Source organism: Octodon degus, unplaced genomic scaffold (genome assembly GCF_000260255.1).
Source record: "Octodon degus isolate 3935 unplaced genomic scaffold, OctDeg1.0 scaffold00010, whole genome shotgun sequence".
NCBI lineage: Eukaryota > Metazoa > Chordata > Mammalia > Rodentia > Octodontidae > Octodon > Octodon degus.
The window spans coordinates 18,874,421-18,897,738 of NW_004524586.1; the positions used below are offsets into that span (position 1 = coordinate 18,874,421).

The 23,318-nt window shown below is 50.0% G+C and overlaps 1 protein-coding gene across 1 annotated transcript in view; it reads left to right on the top strand.

Annotated features, from left to right (window-relative positions):
* The first annotated feature begins 8,143 nt into the window (after positions 1 to 8,143).
* The window catches only part of Ctbp2 (C-terminal binding protein 2), a 29,970-nt gene continuing 14,795 nt past the window's right edge, over positions 8,144 to 23,318 (top strand). The window contains exon 1 of the mRNA XM_004625737.2: positions 8,144 to 9,845. Within this exon, the coding sequence (XP_004625794.2) occupies positions 8,144 to 9,845 (1,702 nt within the window). The remainder of the gene's footprint in view (positions 9,846 to 23,318) is intronic.

The window sequence follows — 23,318 nt, forward strand, 5'->3', positions numbered from 1 at the left end:
GCATGTATGATGCAGGTGTACCCCAAGCCTGCGTGGCAGGAGGCATGTAAGACAGCCAAGCTTCCATGTCGGCAAGGGACTGGAGTGGCCAAGGTGTGCAGGCTTGCTGCTGGGATGAGGCCAGTTTGTCTTCCTTCCTTCTCGCCTGGCACATAGCAACCAAACCCACAAAGCAAGAGGAGTGCCATTTTTTCCCCTCAGTTGTAGAGTTGGGCCAGAATCATTTTCTTTTATGTTCGTTTATTTTGATATGTTTGTTCTTTCATCGCCTTTTTTTTTTTAAGACATCGTACAACTGCTACTTGTTTAGTTTTACAGAGCAATTTGTACAGAAATAGTGTTGAATCCCGTTAGCTATAAGTACACCAGGATCATTTCTGATAAATATCTTTTAAAAGCCCCCAAAAGTGGATTTTTAAAAAATTGGATTCATAATGTTGCTATACATTTTAATTATATGTTGGGATCAGGCAATTATGCACACTTCCAGCAATTAAGTGATTAGCTGTAATCACATTAACTGTGTAAATATCCAGTAGTCAACTAGACATGGCTGGAACTCCATGATATACATGAATACACTAGAACAATGTTCTATTAACGTAAAGGTAGAAAACTGGTCAGAAACAGAAATGTGATTATTTGCAAGGGCTAAGATTGTGCATTTTGCCTTATCTGGTCATGGTTTTCAGATGAATTTGGAGCAGTGGCCTTCCCCTACCGTCACCCAGAGATTGGGCTCAGCGTTGCCCATGGCCTGTCCGGCCCTTACTTTCTGCACCTGCGGGCTAAGTTCGGCGTTTGATTAATTCTCTGACGTTAGCGTTATGTCACGCATAAGCAGAAGCTTCTCTTACACTTGTCACTTTCTCCATGGGTGGTTTCTTTCTCCTGAACCACTTAGCGGGTGCCACAGCTTCTTAGGTTTTGCTTTGGGGCTCAGTCAGGTATGGTGCAATTGGGGTCAGGCTGGGGCTGGGAGTTTATCTCTTTCTTCTGGGTTGGCCTTGTGGCTGCTGCTGCTTTGGGCTCTTAGCACCCCTCGGTGGTGAATTACCCACTGGCTGGCAGTCCCTTCTTTCCACCCTGTTCTCAGACCTCTGTCTGTTCCCCTGAAGGCACTTGCCTGCATTTCTCCTGGCACCTTTCTCTGCTCTCCTCGCCTTTGAGCAGTGTCTGGTCATGTGGGAACAGAGCACCAGGGAAGCTGTCCCCCTTGCCTCTTGTGGGTCTGAGGCAGGGCCACCCGGCAGACAGTGCCTCTCAGAGCTGCAGAGCTCGCTCCACACCCTGGGTAACCAGTGTTCGCGGTGAAGCAGAAACCCAGGGCGTACGCAGCTGTCAGCTTGCTGGCTTCTCCCTCCTCTCCCAGAGCCCAGAGTGTACAGTAGACTTCATGTCCATCGGCTTTTAACTGATTTTCTTGCCAAGTGTTCTGAGTGAGTCTGGCTAATAAAACTCAGGTGCTCGATGCACACCCCTGTTGTTTCCATCACAGAGGGCCCTCATACACCTATCGGGGTCTGTGCTTTTTTTCTGCATCCAGCAAGAGTGTAGCTAAGCAGTAGTTAGGAAGGCTCTGCCTCCTGGATGCCAAGGGTGTGCGTGGTGGTGCGGGTTTCCACGCTTCTTGTTCCTCTCTCCATGTTCCTCACTCCTCTGAGGATCTGGAGCAACATCAGTCTCATTTCCTCACCGTCACAGGGAATGTGTGTGCCGAGAGGGTCCTTTTCCCACTGGCATCATGGAATGGGTGGTTCATTCTTCCAAGATGGCGAATGGGGTGCACATTTCACCTTTTGCGTCCTAAAGCTCTTGGCAGCCCATCACGACTTATGGTCACGTGCTTCCGCCTCTCACTTGTATGTCTCGGCCAGGCCCTTGCAAATGGAGCTGCTTGGGCTTCCACTTGGGTGTAGTCTCCAGCAGCTGTGTCGTCCTGGGGGTAGGACCCTCCTGCATACATATCTCTGTCATTCAGTTTCGAAGACTGTCTGTACTTTTCTCCACTGAGTCTCTGAACCCAAACAGTATCACACTCAGCAAAGCATGGGAAGAGATACAGAATCTGTGTGGTAAGGAGGGGAGTCTGCAAGGAAATTATAGCCGGTCTCTGTTGCATCTGGAGAGAATGCAGTTTATGTGGAAAGGGACAGAGTGATAGAGGCTGGACTGCTTAATGAGTAGGCTTTCTGGTGGAGGGGTGAGCTGTATCCTCATTGCTGGTGGGGATGATAGGAACATCACAAACCAGAAAGGAAAGAAGTTCTAGAATGTTCTGAGCCCAGTACATAGCAAGGACATAAACCAGTGGGGTGTGATGGGGTGAGGTATGGCAGCATGATGGGAGGGGGCCGAGTACCTGTGGCAGTGAGAACTTGCCGGGAGAGTTAGTATTGGAGGTGATAACTGAGGAGGAGAGGGAGAGTGGCACTGATGCTGCAGAGGCCCTGTGCCAACTCCAAGGTTTAACCAGGACTGCTCCTTGGCTCCCAGATGCCTGCAGTTCTCATCATTTTCTTTGTGCCTAAGTACATCAGCTGTTGGCTGCCTCAACACCCTGTCATCCCGCGCTCATTTTACCTGTGCAGCTTGCCGCCTGCCTGCCTTTGAGTTTGATGAGCAAGCAAGTTACTGTGGTAGGGGCTAGAAAAAAAAAAACAACACCGTGTTTGAAGATGGGAAAGAGAAACTCATAAAACTCTTTAACAAAAACATTTTAAAAAACTCACACTTGTGCACATTTGAAATAGGAAGTAGGTCTTTTATAGGCCTATTTTGGCCCTGTCTCTGCCAGAAAATGGTGTAAAGCCACTAATCACAGCAGCATCTCTGGGGAGGCACTGACACTGGGGGGCTGTGGGCTTCCCCACAGGAAGCCTAGGAAGGTCTCTTGCATCCAGGGGATGCAGGAGGACAAGAGGGTGCCTGTGCTGGTCCCCCACAGGGAAGGCAGTTCCACCTACCACAGCCCTTCAGGCTGGCCGCTTCCTAAGTGTGAACTGTTTTCCCCAAGCAAGGTCTTGAGACCAACTGGTAGCATTTGTCCCTCCCTGATCAGGGGACAGGCAGCTGAACCACATGACCTCAGTGACCCAGCCTTTAGATTTTTTGATTCTACCTGACATCGATTTTCTGTTTTACGTGATTCAACTCACGGAGAAGTCCTTTTCCATCCCCGTGGGCCCATCAGACAAGGAGTACTTATCAAGGGGCAGCTTCTTGGTGCGGGAGCCCGTGTCCCCATCTTTGCCTCAGATCCTTAAGGATCTCTGGGTCTCTGTAGCTCTGTGCACTTGTCAGTCTGTGCCTTGTGTTGCACAGGGAATTCCAAGATGAGTGTGAGGCCCACTGTCACTTGGGACCCCGAGCTGGTCGTTTCACAATCAGCCTTTTGAATTTATTTTGTCTGCAGGAGATTTTCATTGTCTTTCTTAATTTTTGGAACAGATTTTTTTTGTTTTAGACAGGCATTTCACGTTTTTACTTTGTAGCATTTTTCTATAGAGGCAGTCCTTGTAGGATTAAAAAATTAAGTCCATGAAAGTCTTGCTTTTTCAGAGACTGGTCCTGTCTTGCTTCTTTTAGGCAAGATGCAAGTTTTCAGGAAAACGGCCCTTTTTTAAAAACAAACAACCAAACAAAAAAAACCTGCCCTTTTTTTTTTTTTTTTTTTTTTGGTGGAACCGGGGATTAGAACTCAGGCCCTTGCGCTTGCCAGTCCAGGTGTTTCTGCGTAGCAGAGGAAAACATCTGTCATAATATTTGGCAGATTGCACAGCCTGGGCTGCACGAGGTTGGGTGGCTTCCAAGTGGAATGGGCTGGAAGCTGATGGGATAGGCTGGGCCTCCTGGTTGTGTGGCAGGAATACAGCTGCCCTGCAGGCTGTCTGTCGCCACCTGCCGGCCACCCTGCCCCTGAGATGGCCCCTTCAACTCCACTCACTGCAAAAGCCCAGCTAAGAAACATTCCTGGACTTTTTGGAACTCAGGAGTTAACAGTCTCTACTCTGGCCCTGCTTGGATTGCTCTGTGTGGGCTTAGCATTGCATGGCACTAGGCGGGTGAGTCACAGGAGCCACCGCTCAGAAAGACACAGCGCAGGGCTTATTCCCAGGCTGCCCTGCTCTGAAGGGATCTAGCCGCACCACAAGCTGGGGGACTTGACACTGGCACAAGCAAGGGGGAAGCAAATAGGCAGGTGGCTTCGTACCACAGCGCTGGCCAGCGGCTGGCTGTTGGCTAAAGGCTTGGGATCCTGCTCTGACCACTGAGGTTCATCTCTGATATTCAAGGGACAGAGCTGTTGGGGGTTCTTCGTTTGTGTGCTTGCTAGGCCCGCAGAAACTGTCAGTAGTACTTTGTGAAATAGGTTTCCTGTGTCCCACTGAGAAGAGCAGCACCCCTGGCTTGGGAGTTCTTCTTCCAGCCCTCACTTCTTTACCCAGTGCTGCCCCATCCAGGTCCTGTGACCTTAGGGTGAGTTAGAACCAAAGCTGGTGTTTTAATCAGTTGGCTGAAACACCTTGTACTGGGCCAGGGATGTAGTTCAGCGGCTCAGTGCCTGCCTGGCAGGCATGAGGCCATGAGTTTGATTCCCTGTACCACACACAAAAGAAGCTTCAAACACCTTGTATTGGACTGGGAAATAGAGGACATTCCAAAAGTGCTCACAGTGGTCACCTCATTTGGAGATTTTGCAGAAAGCTAAGTGTGTGTCGTGACTGTGGCCACCCACCCTTCCTGACAGCTGTGTGGTCTTCTGGAGTGAGGAGGGGGAGCCCCAGTGAAGTAGAACCCCCGCCCCTAACGTAAGAAAGTAGGATCCCACTACATCTATAGGCTATATTTGCCTATAGAGCCCCTCTTCCAAGAATGGAAGAGGGGGCAGACCTGAGCCACGCAGAGAGTTACCTGGGTAGGGTTTTATCCTAGGCTGAGGCTTCACCATTGTCTTGCTGGGGGATCCCAGGCGTGGAAGGGAGGAGTCCTGCCACATGCCCCAGCAGCACATCGCTGCCCTGTGTAGTGCAGAGTAGGGCAGTGGCCCTTTGCTTCTGTGCTTTGCAGTGTTTTCCTGTTTCTGTTTTATGTTCATTGGTTCTGTTCTCTAGTACCAGGGCTTGAACCTAGAAAGCACTGGGACACTTGCCTCAAACTTGAGATGGTCCTGCTTCATCCTCTGAGTGCTGGAGGAGTGGGCCTTGCAGGTGTGGGCCGCCACCCCCAGCTCTGCTGGCCCTTTTGGTTATCCTCTCAGTAAATCCATCCCAGAGATATGGAAATCCTGGTGTGCATCTGGCCAGCCTTTTTCCTCCACCTTCCTCACCCACTCCTCCCATAACTGCGCATGTACCAAGGGGGAAAATACACACATTAGCATTAAAAGACCTAATTCATACCCAAAAATGCAGTGTTTTTCAGCCTGGCTTCCTTTTGGCCCACTTTTGTTTACCTGGTTCATGCATCATAGGATGTAGGGAGACTGGGAGAGGATTTTGGTCTCCTTGCCACCTGTCCCAGGGCATATTCCCAGTTACGCAGGGCTTTTGTTGGCATTGGGGTTAAGAATAGGGGCTGTGGTGTTGGAGTGATAACCATGTGCCTTGGGGTCACCCGGGCTCTGTTTCTGCCCCCCGCCCCCCCGTTAGTTGCTCACCAGCTGTGGCGGACTGACCACTGGTGGGCAGCTGTGGGGCCCCCCGAGGATTGTGGTTGGCAGCATAGGAGGCAGAGCTGGAGAAGAAGTTTAGAAGCTGTTGGGAGCTGTTTCCTGGGGCTGCTGTTGGTCCTCCTGGGTGGAGCACCTTGTCATGCTGGCTTTCCTGATTAACTCGGCTGTTCTTATCATTGGAGAGTTTGGGATCTTGTTGTCACAGGAATGGCCACGGTTCATTTTCGGGGAGCTCTGGTCCTGACTTTGAGCATCGCTTCCTGGCTGTGGAGGAGGAATGGTGCACTCACTGCTCAGTCTTCCGGAAGAGCTTTTTACGTTGGCTCTCTTAGTAGGAGCTTGGCTGCATTGTCGTGGCTCTCGGCCTCCAGCTGGACTCATTAGAGGCATTGTTATGAGCTCTAGGTCTTCAGCTGGATTCATTCGTGGATCTCTTGTATGTGGGCAGATTTCCTGCTTTTTTTTTTTTTTTTCCCCCCCTTCAAGTACCTTAGATCAAACTTGGGACCTTGCACTTGCCAAGCAGGCGGTAATGCCACTGATCAAATCTCTGGCTTCTTTTTGCATGTGACTGTGGGTGACTATTATAAAATAAGCTTATAATTAGGTGCCCTGTATTGTATTGTTCCCCTTGCAAAACTGTAACACTGACCACTGAGTGACCCTGAAAGTTCTGTCTTTTGAAGACCAGAACTCCTTAGGCTGCAGGGATGGGGTAAGCAGAGCTTGTTCCAGAGCGTTTCTCTGTGCCCTTCAGGATGCAGGGTAGGCAGGGTGAGACAGCCTGGCATTCCATGTACCCACTGTCCTGGGAATGAAACTGTCCTTGCTTTCCTACCTCACAGTAAATCCTCAGTGTTTCTCACATCGTAACCAAGAGGGTTCAGGAGATAGCGCAGCAGCGTAAGTGCCTGCCCGGCAAGTACAAGGTCCTGAGTTCAATTCCAGGTACCGCAAAAATAGAAAATTAAAAATAAACACTGTAACAAGAATGTATGTTTGTTTATTTATTTATTTTGCTTTTTTATGTACAGGGTCTACAGGATCTCACTACATAGATCTGACTCATAGTGATTCTTCTGTTTTCAGCCTTCCAAGTACTGGGATTACAGGCGCGCGCCACTGTACCCAGTCTCAGCCCAGTCTGACTGGCACGGCACGCTGGGGATCAAACCCCAGCTACTGTGCTCTGCCTAAGCAGGCGCTTTAGTTCCCCTGAGCTATCTAGCTGGCCCGAATGTTTTTCTTTTTAAAGTGACTAATATTTTTGTTTGAATATTCTCATGGAATCTTAAATTGAGAGCAGTGTGAGTCAAGGCATGATATTCTTAGGTATAATGGTACAATTATGTAGATAATCTCATTTAAAAATATTTACATGTAGCCTACCTCTGAGGCTCCCTGAGCGGCCCCTTTTGCTTTTGCTGTCCCTCCTGCCACTGGGATGGAGACATAGGGCTTCTCTTTCGCACACTTACTTAGCTCTTAATCCGGAAGAAGACCTAGGACTGCACAGCTTCCTGTCCTGTGTCATCCTGTCAGGGCTTTTCCTTTGCCCTTGACCTCTGTTGTCTTATAATGATAAATGCTGGGTTATACATGTGCTTGGTTTTATCCCCGTTAGTGTGAAAGAATTGGTGCTTTACCAAGATCACAAGGTACAGAATCTGTGTGTGGCTGTGAGCCATTGAACACATTGGATCGGTGAGGTCCAGCCAGAGGTCCGCCTTGGCAGAGCCGCAGCTGGAGTCCTGGCCCACTTCGTGGCACACCTTATTCTCCAGAATCCCACAGTAGATCTGCCTGCCTGCCACCTTCGGTTTGCTCTTAGCTGTCTGTGATGGATTAACCCTTCATCAGGAAGGATTAAAGCTGGACCAGCATTGAAGCAATCTTGTTCTGCTGTCTGCTACTTTCAAGCAACCCAGTTGGGGGTGGGCAGAAGGGAAAGGGAGGTAGTGCTTGTCCTAAAAGCACCCCGGTGAGGGGAGAGGAGGCAGATCAGCTGGAGGTACAGTGTGGGATAATTCCCAGCTGCAGGTTGGGAAGCCCGGATGGAGCAGGCAGCCGGCTTCATCAGTCTAATGAGATGTCACATGGAACAAAAGCTTTAGGGGTTTTATTTAGCTCTTAATCCGCATGCTGAGAGAGCGGAGGTCCATGTGAGCACAGCAGCTAGGCAGGGGGACCGCCGGACAGCGTCCTTTCTGGGATGGAGCTGCACGAGACAGACCTCCGAGCTGCTGTCAGGGGAGTGAGGCAAAGTTACCGTGAGTCTGCTGTTTAGCCTACTAACGTTTCAGAGGATTAATAATTTAGGCTGCGCTTTGAAACAGAAACCCCCAGTTGGTTGTTCCTGGCGTCTCGGAAGGGTTCACATACAGCTAGGGCTGGTTTTGATGTATGTAATTGAAGATTTATGAAGAAAGCCTTCCTCTCCCGCCTCGCCTGCAGTCATTTGTTCTGCTGATGCCGGTTCCTAGTAGGCATATCAATATTGGTCGTTCGCAGAGCTGGGATGCTGCCGGCTGGTACGAAGGCCCCTGGGAGCATGCTGAGGCTCCGCCACCCCCGGGAAGGAGAAGCTCTCTGACGTATGGCTCCGGCCAGGGGGCCTGGTGTGAGCTGCTACCACCCCACCGAGCTCAGGACGCCACGCTGCCCGGGTCCCCTGAGCCCTACCTGTACCGGGAGGCCTTTTATAACTCGCTGGCTGCCAGGAAGGGCTCTGTTCCTGACTTCACCTTCTACAACAGCAGGCAGGCAGTGATGTCGGGTCGTGGTACCCTCCTGCCACAGGATTACTACAGCGACCCATCCAGAGGCACCAGGGCACCCAAAGAGCCACCCTACTATCGGGACCCAGGAGCGGGTCCGCTGGTGCCCAGCTATGGAGTACTTGGCAACAGAGTGCCGTGGGAGCATCTACAAGGCCAGCTGCCTGCCCTGCAGGATGCCAGCCACCCATACCCGGATCCTGGGGATAAAATGCTCCCTGCCGGTCAGCGGACAAAAGGCAGGGCCCCATCTCCTGGGCATTATGGAAGGGAACTGCCTGATGCCAGGTTTGGGGCAGAGACAGCTGCCTACCCACCCAGCCAGGTGTACAACAGTGTTGGGGAGAGACCTGCCGACTCTAATCCTGCCAAACAGATGGCTCCGACCTGCCTGGTTGTGGACTCTGGCCCAGAGGCTCCCTCTGAGAGCGGCACCGGCGTGGCCCCAGGTTCCCTGAATCGAGGCTATGGGCCTCCCCGGGAAAGTGTCCACTCTAAGATGGCTTATGAGAATTATGAGGCTGACCTGCCTGTGTTGCAGGGACCCACTGGCAAGAGGACTGTGCTCCCAGAGTTCTTGGCACTACTTCGGGCAGAGGGTGTCGCGGAGGCCACTCTGGCGGCCCTTCTGCAGCAAGGCTTTGATTCCCCAGCTGCCCTGGCCACCCTGGAGGATGCAGACATCAAGTCTGTGGCACCCAACCTCGGCCAGGCGCGCGTCCTGAGCCGCTTGGTCAGCAGTTGCAGGACTGAGATGCAGCTTCGGAGGCAGACTCGCGCAGGCTCCCTGCCCCGCATGCGGTCCAGCAGCTTCAGCCATCGGAGTGAGATGCTGCCCAGTGATTTGGCCTCATTGGGGGCCACAGCCCTGCAGCCCCAGCCTGCGGGACCCCTGCAGATGGCTTCTCCCCAAGCTGGAGACCTGGCTCGCCGCCCTTCTAGTGCACCCTCTCAGCATCTCCTGGAGACAGCCACTTACTCTGCCCCTGGGGCAGGCCCTCAAGTCCCGCATCTTCCCTCCAACTCGGGCTATAGCTCTCCCACCCCTTGCGCCCTCACAGCACGGCTGGGTCCTTCTTACCCTCAGCAAGCTGGGGTGGCCTTGTTGAACCCGGGCCCCTCAGTCCCCCTTCACTCGGGCCCCAGAACAGCCTATTCCACCTCGTACACGGTACCCATGGAGCTGCTGAAGCGGGAGCGCACTGTGGTTGCCTCTCCACTGCCCAGCCCCCATGGCAGCCCCCAGCTCCTGCGGAAGCCTGGAGTCCCTGTGGAGCCATCTACCTTGCCACCAGTCAGCCAAAGCCTGCACACACCACACTCACCGTACCAGAAGGTGGCCCGGCGGACAGGGGCGCCCATCATCGTGTCCACCATGCTTGCACCAGAGCCAAGTAATACACCCTGCCACCCGTCCTCCGTGGGCAGGACATGACTGGGCGGGTGTGGGGAGGTCGGAGCGTGGGATATTATGCCCCCACTGGCCAGCTTAGGAGCAGACAAACACATATGCACATGCATATGCCACATGCACACACCCTGCTAAACTAGAAATCACAGTGCTTTGCCAGCTCCCAGGCTACCCAGTGGACCCAAGTAGTCTTGGGTTCAACAGATTTGCAACTTTACTGGGGATCAAACTTGGACCTTGCTCTTGGGAAGCAGGTGCTTATGCGGGTGAGCTATCTCCTGGGCCCTTCAATAGCTTTACATATCAGTGGATCCACCTTGGTTTGTGGATTCCCCCTGTGGTCCTTTGCTGCAGGTGTTTCCTGGGGAGACTCTAGTCCTGCAGGATGGACCTTCAGCACATGAGGGATGCTGATACCTCAGGTCACTGTGGGTAGCTTTGGAGAAGGTAGGAGGGTCAACCAGACATCTATGAATTGTGTATGGCTCATTTGCTGCTGAAAGTGCTTTACTGTGCTAATAACGCATGCCTCAGTGGGGCCAGCGCGCGGTATCCAAGGCGGGGATTAACCACCATGGAGATCGAAATGTGTGCGCCGCCTCACTTGTGGGTTAAACAAAGCAAGATGTTGGAATCCCTTGGAACTCCCTGTTTCAAAAACAGATTTAATCTCAGTTTGGAAAATGCAGTTGGGAATTCTGCTTACTTGTAGGAAAGGATATATTTCCAAGTTGACGAAGGGAGATAGACGGTAGGTGGTTTTCTGCAAAGCATGAGCCAAAATGTGGTTGATTATATGTGTTTCCTCGGGCATTGTGGTTAAACTTCTGGGTTGGCATACTCTGCACAATTACAATTTTTATTATAACCAGAGTCTTCACTAAAAAAATCTAAGTATGTGTGTATCAGATTTCTTCCCTTAGCTCCCCATGATAGTTTATAGAAATGAATCCTTTTTGTGTAATTTTTTCTTTTTTTCCTGAATAACCAGTGTTATGGGGAGGTACCATGGTGACAAATAAGATTTATCTTTTTACAATACCCCTGGAACAACTGTGCCTATCAGGAGCCAGGTCTTTGCAAATCCGTAAGGTAGAGCCTGGCCTGTTCTGTGCGAGGGCGGGGCCTCGGGAAACTGTCATGGCCTCTGATGCTTCACTTAATCGCCATTCGGGCACTTTATTTCTCCACTGCCTGGATGTTTCTGGTTTCTGTTGCTCAAGATTTTTGTTTTGTGTCGTGTTTTTTAAGTGTGATCAGATACTTTATTTTACTTTCTAAAATCCACGGGGAGACGAGGGCAGTCAAATAACGTTTCTGAGGGGCTGTGCCTTCTCTCGGTCGAATATTCTTTCTTTGCAACCAGCTAATTTGCATGGCGATGACATTTGTTGCTCTAGTAATTTCATCTGATAATGGCTGGGCTTGCAAAGCGGATCTGAAAACATATTCCTTAATTATGCGTTGCTAAGCAACGGGAGGGTTTGGTCATAATCACAGAAAGATTATCTCCTCATTGAAGTCGTGGAAAGGTTTTGCTGAAGGGAGGACCTGCAGAATTGCCGTATTTTTTTTTCTCCTTTCTGTTTATTTTGCACTGCCTTCTAACGGAAACATTCACTGCTGTTTGGGTACGGGGTGAAGGGTATTATATAAGTTGTTTGGAGTGTGATTGTTAACACTGTTTTGCAAACCCAAGTTTATTGATTTTTATTTTATTTGCATGGCAGTGAGCCAAGGCAAAGGGAGGCTCCAGTTGGAAGTCTGCCAGCAAATAAATTTCCCTGTCAAGCGGTCTGTCCCATAGCAGCAGTTGTCATCCTCAGTCCCCACTACACATTCCATGTGGCATTGCAGCTGTACAGTCAGGGCTGGGGCCAGGGGCTTGGCTTTCTAGGTAGATTCTCAGCTTCATGATAGGTGTTTCTTAGAATCAAGCTAGATTTCGGTTTGTCATGGGCAGGGGGTCTAGATAGTGTGCCTGGAGACATTCCCCCGGCAGAGTTGCTGAGCCCCAGAGAGAGGAACATTTGCATTTGAGGAAGGCATCCTGACCATGCCGAGCCGCTCAGCTCACCTCTGAGCCTGGAGATGCCAATCTCAGAATCTTAATCCAGCCACTTTGCTCCGTTGGGGCTCAGCCAGATTGAGTACAGCTTTGTTTCAGTTTTACCAAACTCCAACATTTCCACACAATTTGGAAGAATCTGAAATGCCAAGAGTGCCAGCTTTCTTCCACACTTTTGGAGAGGTGATATTGGTGTATTGACAGTGGAACTGCTTGTGGAAATTTTTGCTTGTTTTCTTTTTTTTTCATGCTTTGAATATTGTAACGTTTGCCTCATCTTGGTTGACTTCTGTGCACATGAGTGATAGGTTTCTATTTGCCAGCTTCTTGCAGCAGTTCTAAACTCACTGGGCAGTTTAGGACATCTCTGAAGGCAAGGCTGGCACACATGCAGGGTTACTGGGCTTCTGGTGAGACCTGCATGAACAGTGGCAACTGCTGGGTCTGTGTTCGCTCGCTGACCTGGCCCACTGCAGCCTGAGCCACAGCGCTTTCTGGCCTTGACCATCACATGTCACTTGGGGCTAAGGGTTTGATGCTACCAGATTTCTGTGCGCCTGTTGCCAAAGGCAGTACCATGTACGCACAAGGGCTGCAGCCTCGGTCATGCTTTTGTTTTCCCAAAATACTGCACAGCACAGGGCCTACAGCAGCAGGCTCAGCTGATGGACGGGTGCCAGGTTCAGTTTCCCACCCAATGCCTCACTGGGATGTTTCCATTTTCTTCCAGACATTTTTCTTGATGCAGTTGGATGGATAAAGCACCTATGAGCCACTCCTTCCCCACATTTAATTGCTACAGTCTCCTCAGAATGGTAGATTCCCTTGGCTTTTTATGTGCAGGGCCCCTGAGTGGTGACAGCACTCTCCTATCTCCAGAGTTGGTCACTTGCGTGTTGTCTGTTGGGGCAGTGAAATCAAGGCACAGGATTCCAGCACCCTGGCTGTGAACTCCTGATCCGGCCAGAGAAATTCTCTAGGTTGGAAAACCCAAGTCCCATCAGAATGAGAAGAGGTATGCTTCCATTAGACCAGAAATCCTCCCAGCCCAGCCCTCCCCGCCCATAGTCTTTGTTCCAACAGCTTCTGTTTGCTTTGAGGCACCTTCTGCACAGTAAGATGTGTCTTACCGTCTGGATCAAAGAGCAGGGACAGAAGGCTTACTGTTCCGGAGCCTCATGGTCCTCAGACTCAGGGGATCCTAGACATGGCCACTTGGTTGTAACAAGGGCCAGGATAGTGACAGGCATGGCTGTGTTATCAGTGCTTTCATGTCCATGGCTGTTAAAGGAGGAAGGGACTGGACCTGTCTCATAGGCTTGCAGAAGCGGAGATCAGAGAAGAAAGAAATTGGTCAAGGGGCTGTGGATATAGCAAGCAGCACAGTGCCTTTCTAGCAAGCACAAGGTACTGAGTTGGATTCCCACCTCCCCCTCGCTCCCCCACCAAAAAAAAAAAAAAAAAAATCAAAGGTGAGGTCATTGGGCCTGCTTTGAAAATAACACTTTTGTCACTGAGATTGTGCCTTGGACATTTGGCCTCAAAGTAAGGCTAGACCACTTACAGTGGCCTCCTCTGACCCTTGGATGTGGATGTATTCCCACGGAGAACACAGGTTGAGCCCTGTGCTGATGTCTTCTTTAAACAACAGAAAGATTGCTCTGCTAGGCCTGAGTCTTGTTGAACCTTAACAGCCAGCACTTTAGGAAGCCAGGGCAGAAGGATCGTAAGTTCAAGCCCAGCCTAGGCAAGATCCTATTGGGGGGTGGGAGGGGACAAAGAACACAGAGCTGGGATCCTTAACTTTTTTTTTTCAAAAGCACTTAATGAGCCTTTTGCAAACATGGGTGTCTGGGGATCTCTATAAATTCACTTTGCCTGTAGCTTGGGCTGCTCTGATGGTGCAGCTCACCACAGTGGTGTGTGTCTTTCGTATGCCCCCAGTGGAAGGACTTCAAAGGAGAGAAGATCTTGTGTTTGCTGCCTCACATGGTACAGAGCATAGCAGGCGGGTTTGCTGGTTTTTAGAAAGGAATTGACCTGTGTTTTCACAGGAGTAGCCAAGATTGCAGTTAGGGAGCCGGTCACTTCTGCTAGTGTGCCTGACACCATACCCACTAATGGTGGCTGGGTGAGCCCACTGTACCTACTGTAGAGAACCCCACATACTGCCTACCCTGCAGGAAGCTGCCCATAGGTGGGGCTGTGGCTGCTAAATAACAGATTCATATTGTAGTGCTTCTCCTTCCCCATACTGGACTGCAGGGATTACTGCAAATTTCAGGTACAGGAGGGGAAGCCAGCAGATCCCATGCCACACGGCCTTCTGCTTCCTTTCAGATAGACTGTCAAGTCTTGTCTACACAGGGCTGTCAGCGTTCACTCCACCACGTCAGCCTGGGGGCTGGGAGGGTCTTCTGTGGGTCCCTGGCCCAGGAGGTTCTAACCTCACTCTGGAGTTCTGTATGGGGTACACTTGGCAGATGTTTCTTCCTTTCCATGATTATCTTTTCACTTTTTTTTTCTTTTACAGAGAATAAAAAATAATTTTTAGAATATTAGAAACAATAAGGGTCCAGGGAGATAGCTCAGTAGAATAAGTGCTTGCCTGGCAAACGCAAGGGCCTGAGTTCAATCTCCGGTTCCGCCAAAAAACAAAACAATAAAGAATTTCAAGAAATAAGATGATAGGAATTCAGTAGTGGTTCTCATATTGCACATTGTTGTCTTTAAAGCAGTTGCTGAGATTACTAGATATAGGCATCTAAAGTTGATCAAAATAAATTTGATTTGATTTATTTGATTTGATTTTTATTTACTTATTTATTATTTTTGGTGGTACCAGGGATCGAACTCAGGACCGTGCACTTGCCAGGCAAGCACCTATTCCACTGAGCTATCTCCCTCACCCCTGATCAAAATATTTTTTTTTTTATGAGCAGAATATATTTATTGAGAGAAAGAAAGCTCCTGTCCAAGAGAGGGACAGGAGGGGGGCCCGAGCAGGTAGTTCCCCTCAAAATAAGTTTTAAGCATTAATAGTTCCCTTCAATAAACAAGTAGAAATTAGTAGTGAATCCTCCCAGCTGTCCTGTGTATATGCATATAGGCTCTTTTCCCTTCTTTTCTCCTTTTCCCTCATGCAGTTCCTTCCCTTTGAGCGGTTTCTTTCTCCTTCACAGTATTGATCACACCTTTTGGGTCTCAGGCACTCTTTGAGCTTCTAGCTCTAGGGAGACAGTACGATGCTTACACATGCACATCTGATTCACTTCACTTAGGAGTGTGGGCTCTGGTTGCATCTGTTTGCCTATAAAGGCCTCGAGTTTTTCTTTATAGCTGAGTAAAAACATAAAAATACTGATCTTTTTCATACATTCCTCAGTTGATGAGCATTTGGGTTGTTTCCAAGATTTTACTTCGGCAAACTGTGCTGGTATAAACATGGGTGCACATGTGATGTTTTGGAAAAATACCTAGAGGCAGAATAGTTGGACTGAATGGGAGCTTGAATTCTAGTTTTTTGAGGAATCTCCACACAGATTTCCATAGTGGTTTTACCAGTCTACATTTCTACCAACAGTGAAGAAGTGTTCCTTTTCCCAAAGTTTCTGTGGCATTTGTTATTACAGTAGTCCCTTGCTATTTCACAGTTCAACTTTTGTGGACTCACTGTTTCAAGAGTTTTCAAAAAATACTAATTTAAATTATTTATCACAGGTTTTTTTTTGCTATATTGTGGGATTTTGCAGTACCATATAGTATACACATGTTGTTTAAATTACGTAGGCTTACAAGCTTAGGAAAATGGTTAAGAACATTAGAAGTGTTTTTAGAAGTGTGGGAAAAACTTATAAGAGTGAGAAGGGTTTATAAAGCTTTCAAAAATATATAGGGCTGGCCTGATAGCTCAGCGAACTAAAACACCTGCTTAGGCAGATGTGGGGACCAGAGTTCAATCCACCTTGTGCTGTGCCAGCGCCACCCACTGGGGCATGCTGAGCCTAGACTGGGCCTGGTGGTGCGCCTGTAATCCCAGCTCTTGGGAGGCTGAAAAACAGGAGGATCACTGAGTCTGATCTTTGTAGTGAGACCCTATAGAGCCTGTCTTAAATACAGAAAAGATATGACGTCTTTCCTTCTCTGATTTTCACTTACCACGGGGGTGCCTGGAAGGTAGCCTCTGTGCTAAGTGAGGGACCGCTTTAGCTGATTTCTTTATGATAGCCATTCTTTCTAAGGGGAGATGGAATCTCGTTTTAATTTGCATTTCTCAAATGACCAGCACTGTTGAACATTTTTTCATATATTTATTTGCTGTTTGTATTTCTTCATCTGAAAAGTGTGTGTTCATGTCAGATGTCCATTTTTTGATTGGTTCTTTGAAGTGGGAGATCTGATTTTTATTTTTTCTTTTAATTTATATGTTCTAGGCAGAAGTCCTTTGAAGGACAGCTAAGATTTTTTCCCCCTAATTTGTGGGTTTCTTTTTCACTCTGTTGATTTCTTTTGATGTGTAAAACCTTTATTAGGGTGAGATTCCACTTGATTCTTTGAAGTATTTCCTATGCAGTTTGGTTTTGTTCAGAACTCTGCCTACACCATGCTTTCAAGATTCCACCTGCTTTCTCTTCCATTAGATTTAGTGTTTCTTTTTTAATATTTATATCTTTAATCCATAAAGTGTTAACTCAAAATGTGTAGTGAAAGATATGGGTCTAGTCTCAGTTTTTGGCATGTGGAAAGCCAGTTTTTCCAGCACCGTGTATTAAAAAGGCTGTCTTCCAGTGAACATGTTTGGCCTCTTTTTAAAGGTAAGGTAGCTGAGTGTGCTTGTAGTTGTGTCTGTATCTTCCGATCTGTTCCATTGATCCTTGGGTCTTTTTTTTGCCAGCACCATGGTGACTTTATCATAGTAGCTTTGTAGTATAATTTCAAGTCAGGGATTATGATGCCACCTTCCTTGCCTTTGTTGGCCAGGGTTGCCTTTGCTATTCTGGGCCTTTCCTGGTTGCAAATGAATTTCTTTTCATTTTCTTGCTAGTGTCTTTGAAGCATAAAGTGTTCATAAAGGTCCTACTTATTTATTTTGATTGCTACTCTTTTGATGTCACATCTAAGAAACTTGCTTAATCCAAGATTCTAAAGGATGACTTCCAGTCTTCCTCTAAGAGCTCTGTGGCTGAGGTCTACTGTTGACATCTTTGATCTGAATTGTATCGAGCTCTGCAGAGGCCCATGATCTGATCCCATCCTTTTCCACCAAGCCATCGAATCCCAGCACATGGCTTTGCTTTAGGGGAGCTGAGTGCTAGCTAGTGAGGTTAGCCTGGCCACCTGGCTGCCAACTGCAGCCTCATACAAGAGTTTTACCTTTGGCAGTGAACTTTCTGTGGAAGAGAGGTGGACTTGCTTTTCTGAGTGAGAAAGCCAACGTAGAGTAATAGGGAAGACTTTCGGGTGTTTGGAGCCAATTTCTTCTCCCCAAGAGCCTACAAGGTAGAATCGTAAAGCTTTTTCACAGATATCTTGCTGATGCATGAGAGAGTATTTTGTGGGTTTGTAAAAAGAGAACTACTACTTGTAATTCACCCCTTCATAGCCTTTGTTGGCCATGTAAAGCCTAAGGAATTTAAACGCCACACTGTGCCCCACACCCCCAGCTGCCTCACCACAGGGCTTTGTAGTTGTTTCCTACATAGAGGATAACCCTGCGCTGTGGGTGATGCACAGTGTTGATCAGCCTGAGTGGAGTAGAGCAGCTAACAGAGACATCTTCATCAGACTGGGAGAGAATAAGCCAAAACCCAGTCTGTCCCTATGGAGCTGGAGAGCGGCTCTAAGGACCTGCTTTCCTTTGAGCAGGGAACATGACACCTGGAAGACACCAGGAAGCGATGGCCTGTGTAAGTGAGCTGAGGGGGCTGTGTGGGGAAGAATCCTCTGCTGAGTTCCTGGAGAAGATTCTCTGGGCCCTGCTGTGGCATGACATGGCGGGGGCCTTGCAGTCCTGGACTGACAGGAACACAGCAAAGCTGCTGGGCAGCGCCTGACCTCAGCTCGGCCCTGTCCCTGGGGCTGGGGCTCATGCTCCAGCCTTGAGAGAGTCTGGCCTGATCGCAGTATTCACACTCTGTCATTTCCCCTTTGCAAACTCCGGCTCGGAGAGATTAGTCCCCTGCTGTAGACCACACAGCAGGGTTGGGTCTTCAAACCAGGGCGTCTTTCTCCGAACTTGTGTCTGTTGGCTGTGTCATGGTGAACCATGCTTTGAGACAGCCAGGGAAAGTCAGTAATGGTGCGAGATGGGGCAAATGCACCCGCTTCTCAGCCAACCTGAGTCCCAAGGTGCTATAAGACGTTGTCCCTGTACAGTGGGCTCTTGTCCTGGTTCTGCTCACGGCGCACAAGCTCGGTGGCCCCCTGCTGGATGTTCGGCTATCCCCAGCTGGTGTCCCCAGGGCCGTACTTGGACCTGCAGTCTCAGATGAGAGATTTAATGTTTCCAGTGGTGAGCAGGCAACATTTTCCTTATGACTGAATGCAGCGCAAGGATCCTCTGGGGCTCAGAGGACCTGAACATAGCGGTCAGGAATGGCTGTGATACACAGAAGGACAAAACTTAGCAGATGGAGCAATAAGTTGAGGAACAGCTCACCCTGATGATAGGGCCGGTTGTAGAGTTTTCCCAGTAGACTTGTGCACACAGCCAGGAGGGAATTTTGTGAGTGCCTTAGTACCAAAAGCAAGGTAGAAAGCAGAGCACACAGAATGTTTATGTTGTGTCTACAGCAGGACCGACAAGCCTGCCACTGAGGAGCCTTTCCAGAGGGATCAGAGTTGAGTGCCATAGTGTCAGCCCTGGCTTTGCAATTTGCTTTCCTAATCACATTCCACATCTTCCCAATTAGGGCCTCAGCTGGCTTAGAACATGTTGCTTCCTAATTTTTGTAAGGGCCGCATTCTGAGGGAGCTGCTGGCCTCTGTCATGCAGGCGGGGCCGGGTAAGGCAAAGGCTGCTGCTGTGGCCTGGTGCCTGCTTGCGGGCTGGCTCTTCTCAGGGTTGTGCTGACCAGGCGGTAGGCTCTGCCTGGAGAGTCATTTGTGGCGGCTAACTCCAGCTTCTCAGCCCAGTAGCCTTTCCCCCTGAGAACTTTGCTGTTGGGTGCTTTTGTATACGAAGGAGCCACCTGACTCACAGTGATGGATTCTCATGTTTTCCTGTAAACTGGGCTTTGAGCCTGGAACACTTCAGAAGTCATCAGGTCTTAAGGAAGAGGACAAGAGGAAAGGAGTAGGAGGGAGCTTGGCCAGCTGCTCTGCTCCGGAAAGCTGGCTTCCTGGGGTCCGAATGGCCTGCTAGATAGCGAGCCTGGAAAAGCGTGCTAAAGAGTCCCCTTTTTTACATTTGAGGACCACAGGAAGACCTGAGTGAGCTGAATGTGTGGCGCTTCTTCACTCTCCCATCCTGGACTCGGTGGCCATGGCCGCTGGAGCTAAAGATGGATGCAGTATGGGTGCCTGGCCTGGTGATGAGCGAGGTAAATGAGCTCTTCAGGGCCCTTTTAGGGTTATGTCCATTCCCTGAGAATGCTCACGTATCAGGCCATCTGATCCAGGGGACATACCAACAACCAAGACGGGACCCCAGAGGGCATGTGGCTCCCGGGCATGCACCGGCAGCCATGCTGTCCTCACCGATCGACTCTGTCCTCACCAGGCCCATGCCGAGGAGCTGCTTGCCAGGGGCTTTCCCACTGCCCAGCCTGCTCTCTGCCTGGCGCACCCGGGGCGGTAGCTGCCACCTGCTGTCTTTGGGAAGGAATGACAGTGAGGGTGCCAGGGCAGCAAGCCTTCTGTCCCTATGGCCTGTGAACCCTCACTATAGCCTGTGAGCCCTCGTCCCTGCAGCCCTCATCCCTCCTCCAGCCCGTTAGCACACTGCTGCCGTGTGTGTGTGTGTGTGTGTGTGTGTGTGTGTGTGTGTGTGTGTGACCAGCCTCTACAATGTCCCCTGAAGCCCTCTTTTCCTTTCTTGTTCTTTTCCTTTGCCTTCTTATTGTTTTTCTGAGGCATTCCTGCAGTGTTGCTGCGGGAGCATTCTTAGCTCTTAAGACCTGGTCCTACCGTGCCCGGCCGAGCCCAGGGGAGGTGCAGTCTTCAGCTCTTCCATGGAAACTCCTGGGCCAGGAGCAGCACTGGGGCCAACCTAGGCTTGTTGGCCTCCAGCTGAGGGCAGCCACCAGCACCTGAGCTGCACTGCTTCCAGGACCTGTCACAGTAAAAGCAGGAGTAGGAGGAGACCCAGAGTCTGGTCCTGATGGTCCCACATGCCCTCTGTCCACCAGCACAGCACTGCTGTGCTTCTGCACACAGGAATCTGCCTGTGCGAGGCAGGGCAGGCAGGATGCATCTCTCAGTGACCAGTCTTGCCTGCAGCTTGGAAAACAGGCTTGGTGTGCCCTGCTTATGGCACCTGGGATGCTGCTGTGGTGTTTTCTGTCATTGTCACAGCATCCTTCTGGGCAGTCACTGGCCTGTTTTGTAGTGCATTTCAGGGAGAAACTAATGCTTCAGCCCCACAGGAGCAAGTGGCTTCTCTTTTTCACTTAAAAAAGGCTTTCCACCTTGCTAACCCTCAGTGGCTCTTTTAATCAGCATGTGATAAATGAATCTTGTGACAGTAAAGGAAGAAAGGAGGTGACCACAGAGATGTTCTTGGATTCTATAAAACTCCTTCAAGTCCAGATCACCCAGAGTTCCTGCAGAGGCATGGGGAACACGTCTCTTCCCTTAAGGAAATGGACATAAGGTAACTAGTGTGCCTTGCACGCCGTGGGGTAGTTTCCAGGAAAAGTGCATGTTAGTGGAGCTCTGTTGACAGACTTGGTTTTTCTTGGTTTCATCCTGAGGGAGGCCTCAAGGCTGACCCTCTCTCCCCTTCTTGTGGGAAATGAATACCTGCTGAGGCCTCTGGAGGTATGGACCGGGAAGGCTTAAGCCAGGCAGCTCTTAGCACCAGCCTCGGGGGCTGTGGCTCTGTGCTGGCAGAAGTATGGCCCCTGGACTCCTGTGTCCCTGAGCCTGAGAGGATAAGGCTTCTCCAGCCTCACCTTGGCAGAGCTGAGGGTTCTCTAGTGTCTTCCCAATCCTGGTTGGCCAGAGGCCACCTGGAGGTAGTTTCCTCCTAGAATGGGTCAAGCGTGTGTTTGTTGAGTCTTGGTTGGGTGTCACGGGCCAAGCTGACACTCTTGACCTCCCTTCTTGTCAGCCAGGTCTTGCGGATGTGTGGTGGACCCCAGGCTGCTGTGAGGAGTGAGTGTGTCCAGACAGTCCGTGCACAGCTGCCAGCGCACGGTCTGCCACCCACCACAGGTGTTGCTCATTGATAATCCCATTTCTCCTTTGGCTAGATTTGTGCCAGGGAGAAGCCCAGCAGCACGTGAGCCTCTGCGTAGTGTGAGAGTTTGCAAAGCTGCTGTAGCCAGCGCACCATGGCTGTTCAGGAGGGGATGGTGGGTCTGGGCTTCCCTTGCTACAGTAAGCCCTGGGGCTGAGTGTGTAGCCTTTGAAGCCATTTAGGCTTGGATTTGAGTCCTAATTCTACCAAGTACTTGCCCTGTGACCTTGAGCAGATTCAACTTAACATCTCAGACTCTGTTTTCTTGGTGGAAAAACACTCAAGAGTTGGAATGGAAAAGTACAAGAGTTAAGCCTGAGGCTGCCATTCTGAGTAGGCAGGAGCAGATAGAACTGGATTTATCGCACACTCGGAACCACACATCTAGAAAGGAGGCTGGCTACTTACCTTCCCTGAGTTACCTGGAACTTGATTTCCATAGGGGTTTTTGTTTTTGAGTTCATGGGTGATTTTATCGACTCAATAAAACATTAGGAACTAAGCACAGAAAAGTGACAAGGGGCGGTCATACTGGACACGGAGCCCTAGACTAATCTCGGGTACTTTGCCACCTTCCGTGCGCACCATTGGAAGTGGGCTCTGTATCTCATCCCTGTGGCACAGGATATGCTTGGCCTCAGTGGCGAATGCTTGGGAGAAATGCCAGGAGCTACAGGCAGCCCTTCCCACAAGGCTGTTGGGGCCGAGCAGAGGGTGGCACCCTTGGTGGTCTTCCCGATAGGTGTAGGTCAGCTCACAGCTGTGAAGAGCTCAGCCCTTGATGTTAGGACCTCATGTTTCAAGGACTGTGGACTCTACGGGATCTTGTGTGACCAGCTGCCAGCCCTGAGGTGAGGAGGACCGGCCAGTCCTGGCATTGTGTGTGTGGTATAATCTTTGCTCAAAAAGTAAATTCACTGAGATCTTCACAGCTGGCTATCTGATGCAAGCCTTTTTTTGCCTTTGAGGTTCATGTTTTTGAAGGGTTTGTTTTGACCAGAGTCCTAAACTTCATGTTTTCATCAGAGGCTTGGAATTATAGCCCCATGGAGTGGGGAGTCTGGGAGGCACAGGCAGTGGGAGTTGGAATCTGAGGTTTGGCAGGTGACTGAGGGCATGGTGGCAGCAGAGGCCAGGCCATCCTGCAGGAGCCCGTCAGAGCTTTTCTTAGGCAGAGACTCAGCATGCGCATCCCTGCCGGAAGGCAGTTGATGGGTCCCAAGCCCTGAGCCCTGTGCCCAGGTCTTGACCATCCACATCCACCCTTACAGGTCCTGTTAGTACAGGAAAGGAGATGTCCTGGAGCCACGCTTACCAGTGTGCCAGGCACAGCTGAGTCACTGTCCTGTGAGGGAGGGGGGTGCAAACCAAAGGCCAACCATGGAAGTGAGTCCTGTTCTCTTCCTGTCCTTGTCCCTGGATCCTCACCCCTCTCAGCAAAGGGGAAGGAAGGCTGAGGGTGTTTGAGGAAGTCATGGCCCTTCCCCCAGGGTGTCCCACCTTGCACTGGGCACACACTCTGCGATGTGTGAACACTGACCTTCATGCTCTTTTTATCGATACTAAGGGGCGTGGCTCAACTCCAGGGCACGCAGATTTCAGCCAGCCTGGCTGGGTGGCTGTTGAGCATTGAGTCCAAAACAGCTCTGAGGCCCACGTCCTAGTTTAAGAAAGAACTCATGGATTAATTAGTGATGTCTATACTATGAATGCAGAAATAGAACAGCAGCCTTGGTACTTGCTTTGCACGATAAGAGGAGGCTTCCACAGGCAGGGGAAACCCTTGGAGGTATCGCGTGGACTTGAGACGAGAGGGAAGTGGGTGGATATTTATGATTTCTGCTCCCAGAGAACATAAAAACTCAGTTACTGAGTCTCCGAAAAGCAAACTGTGCTAAGTCTACGTCCCAGACTGCCACAGAGGCTTGGCAAGGTGTGGATGTGGTTCTGGGAAAGCTTCCTGGAAACACCACCGAGAGGACACATTT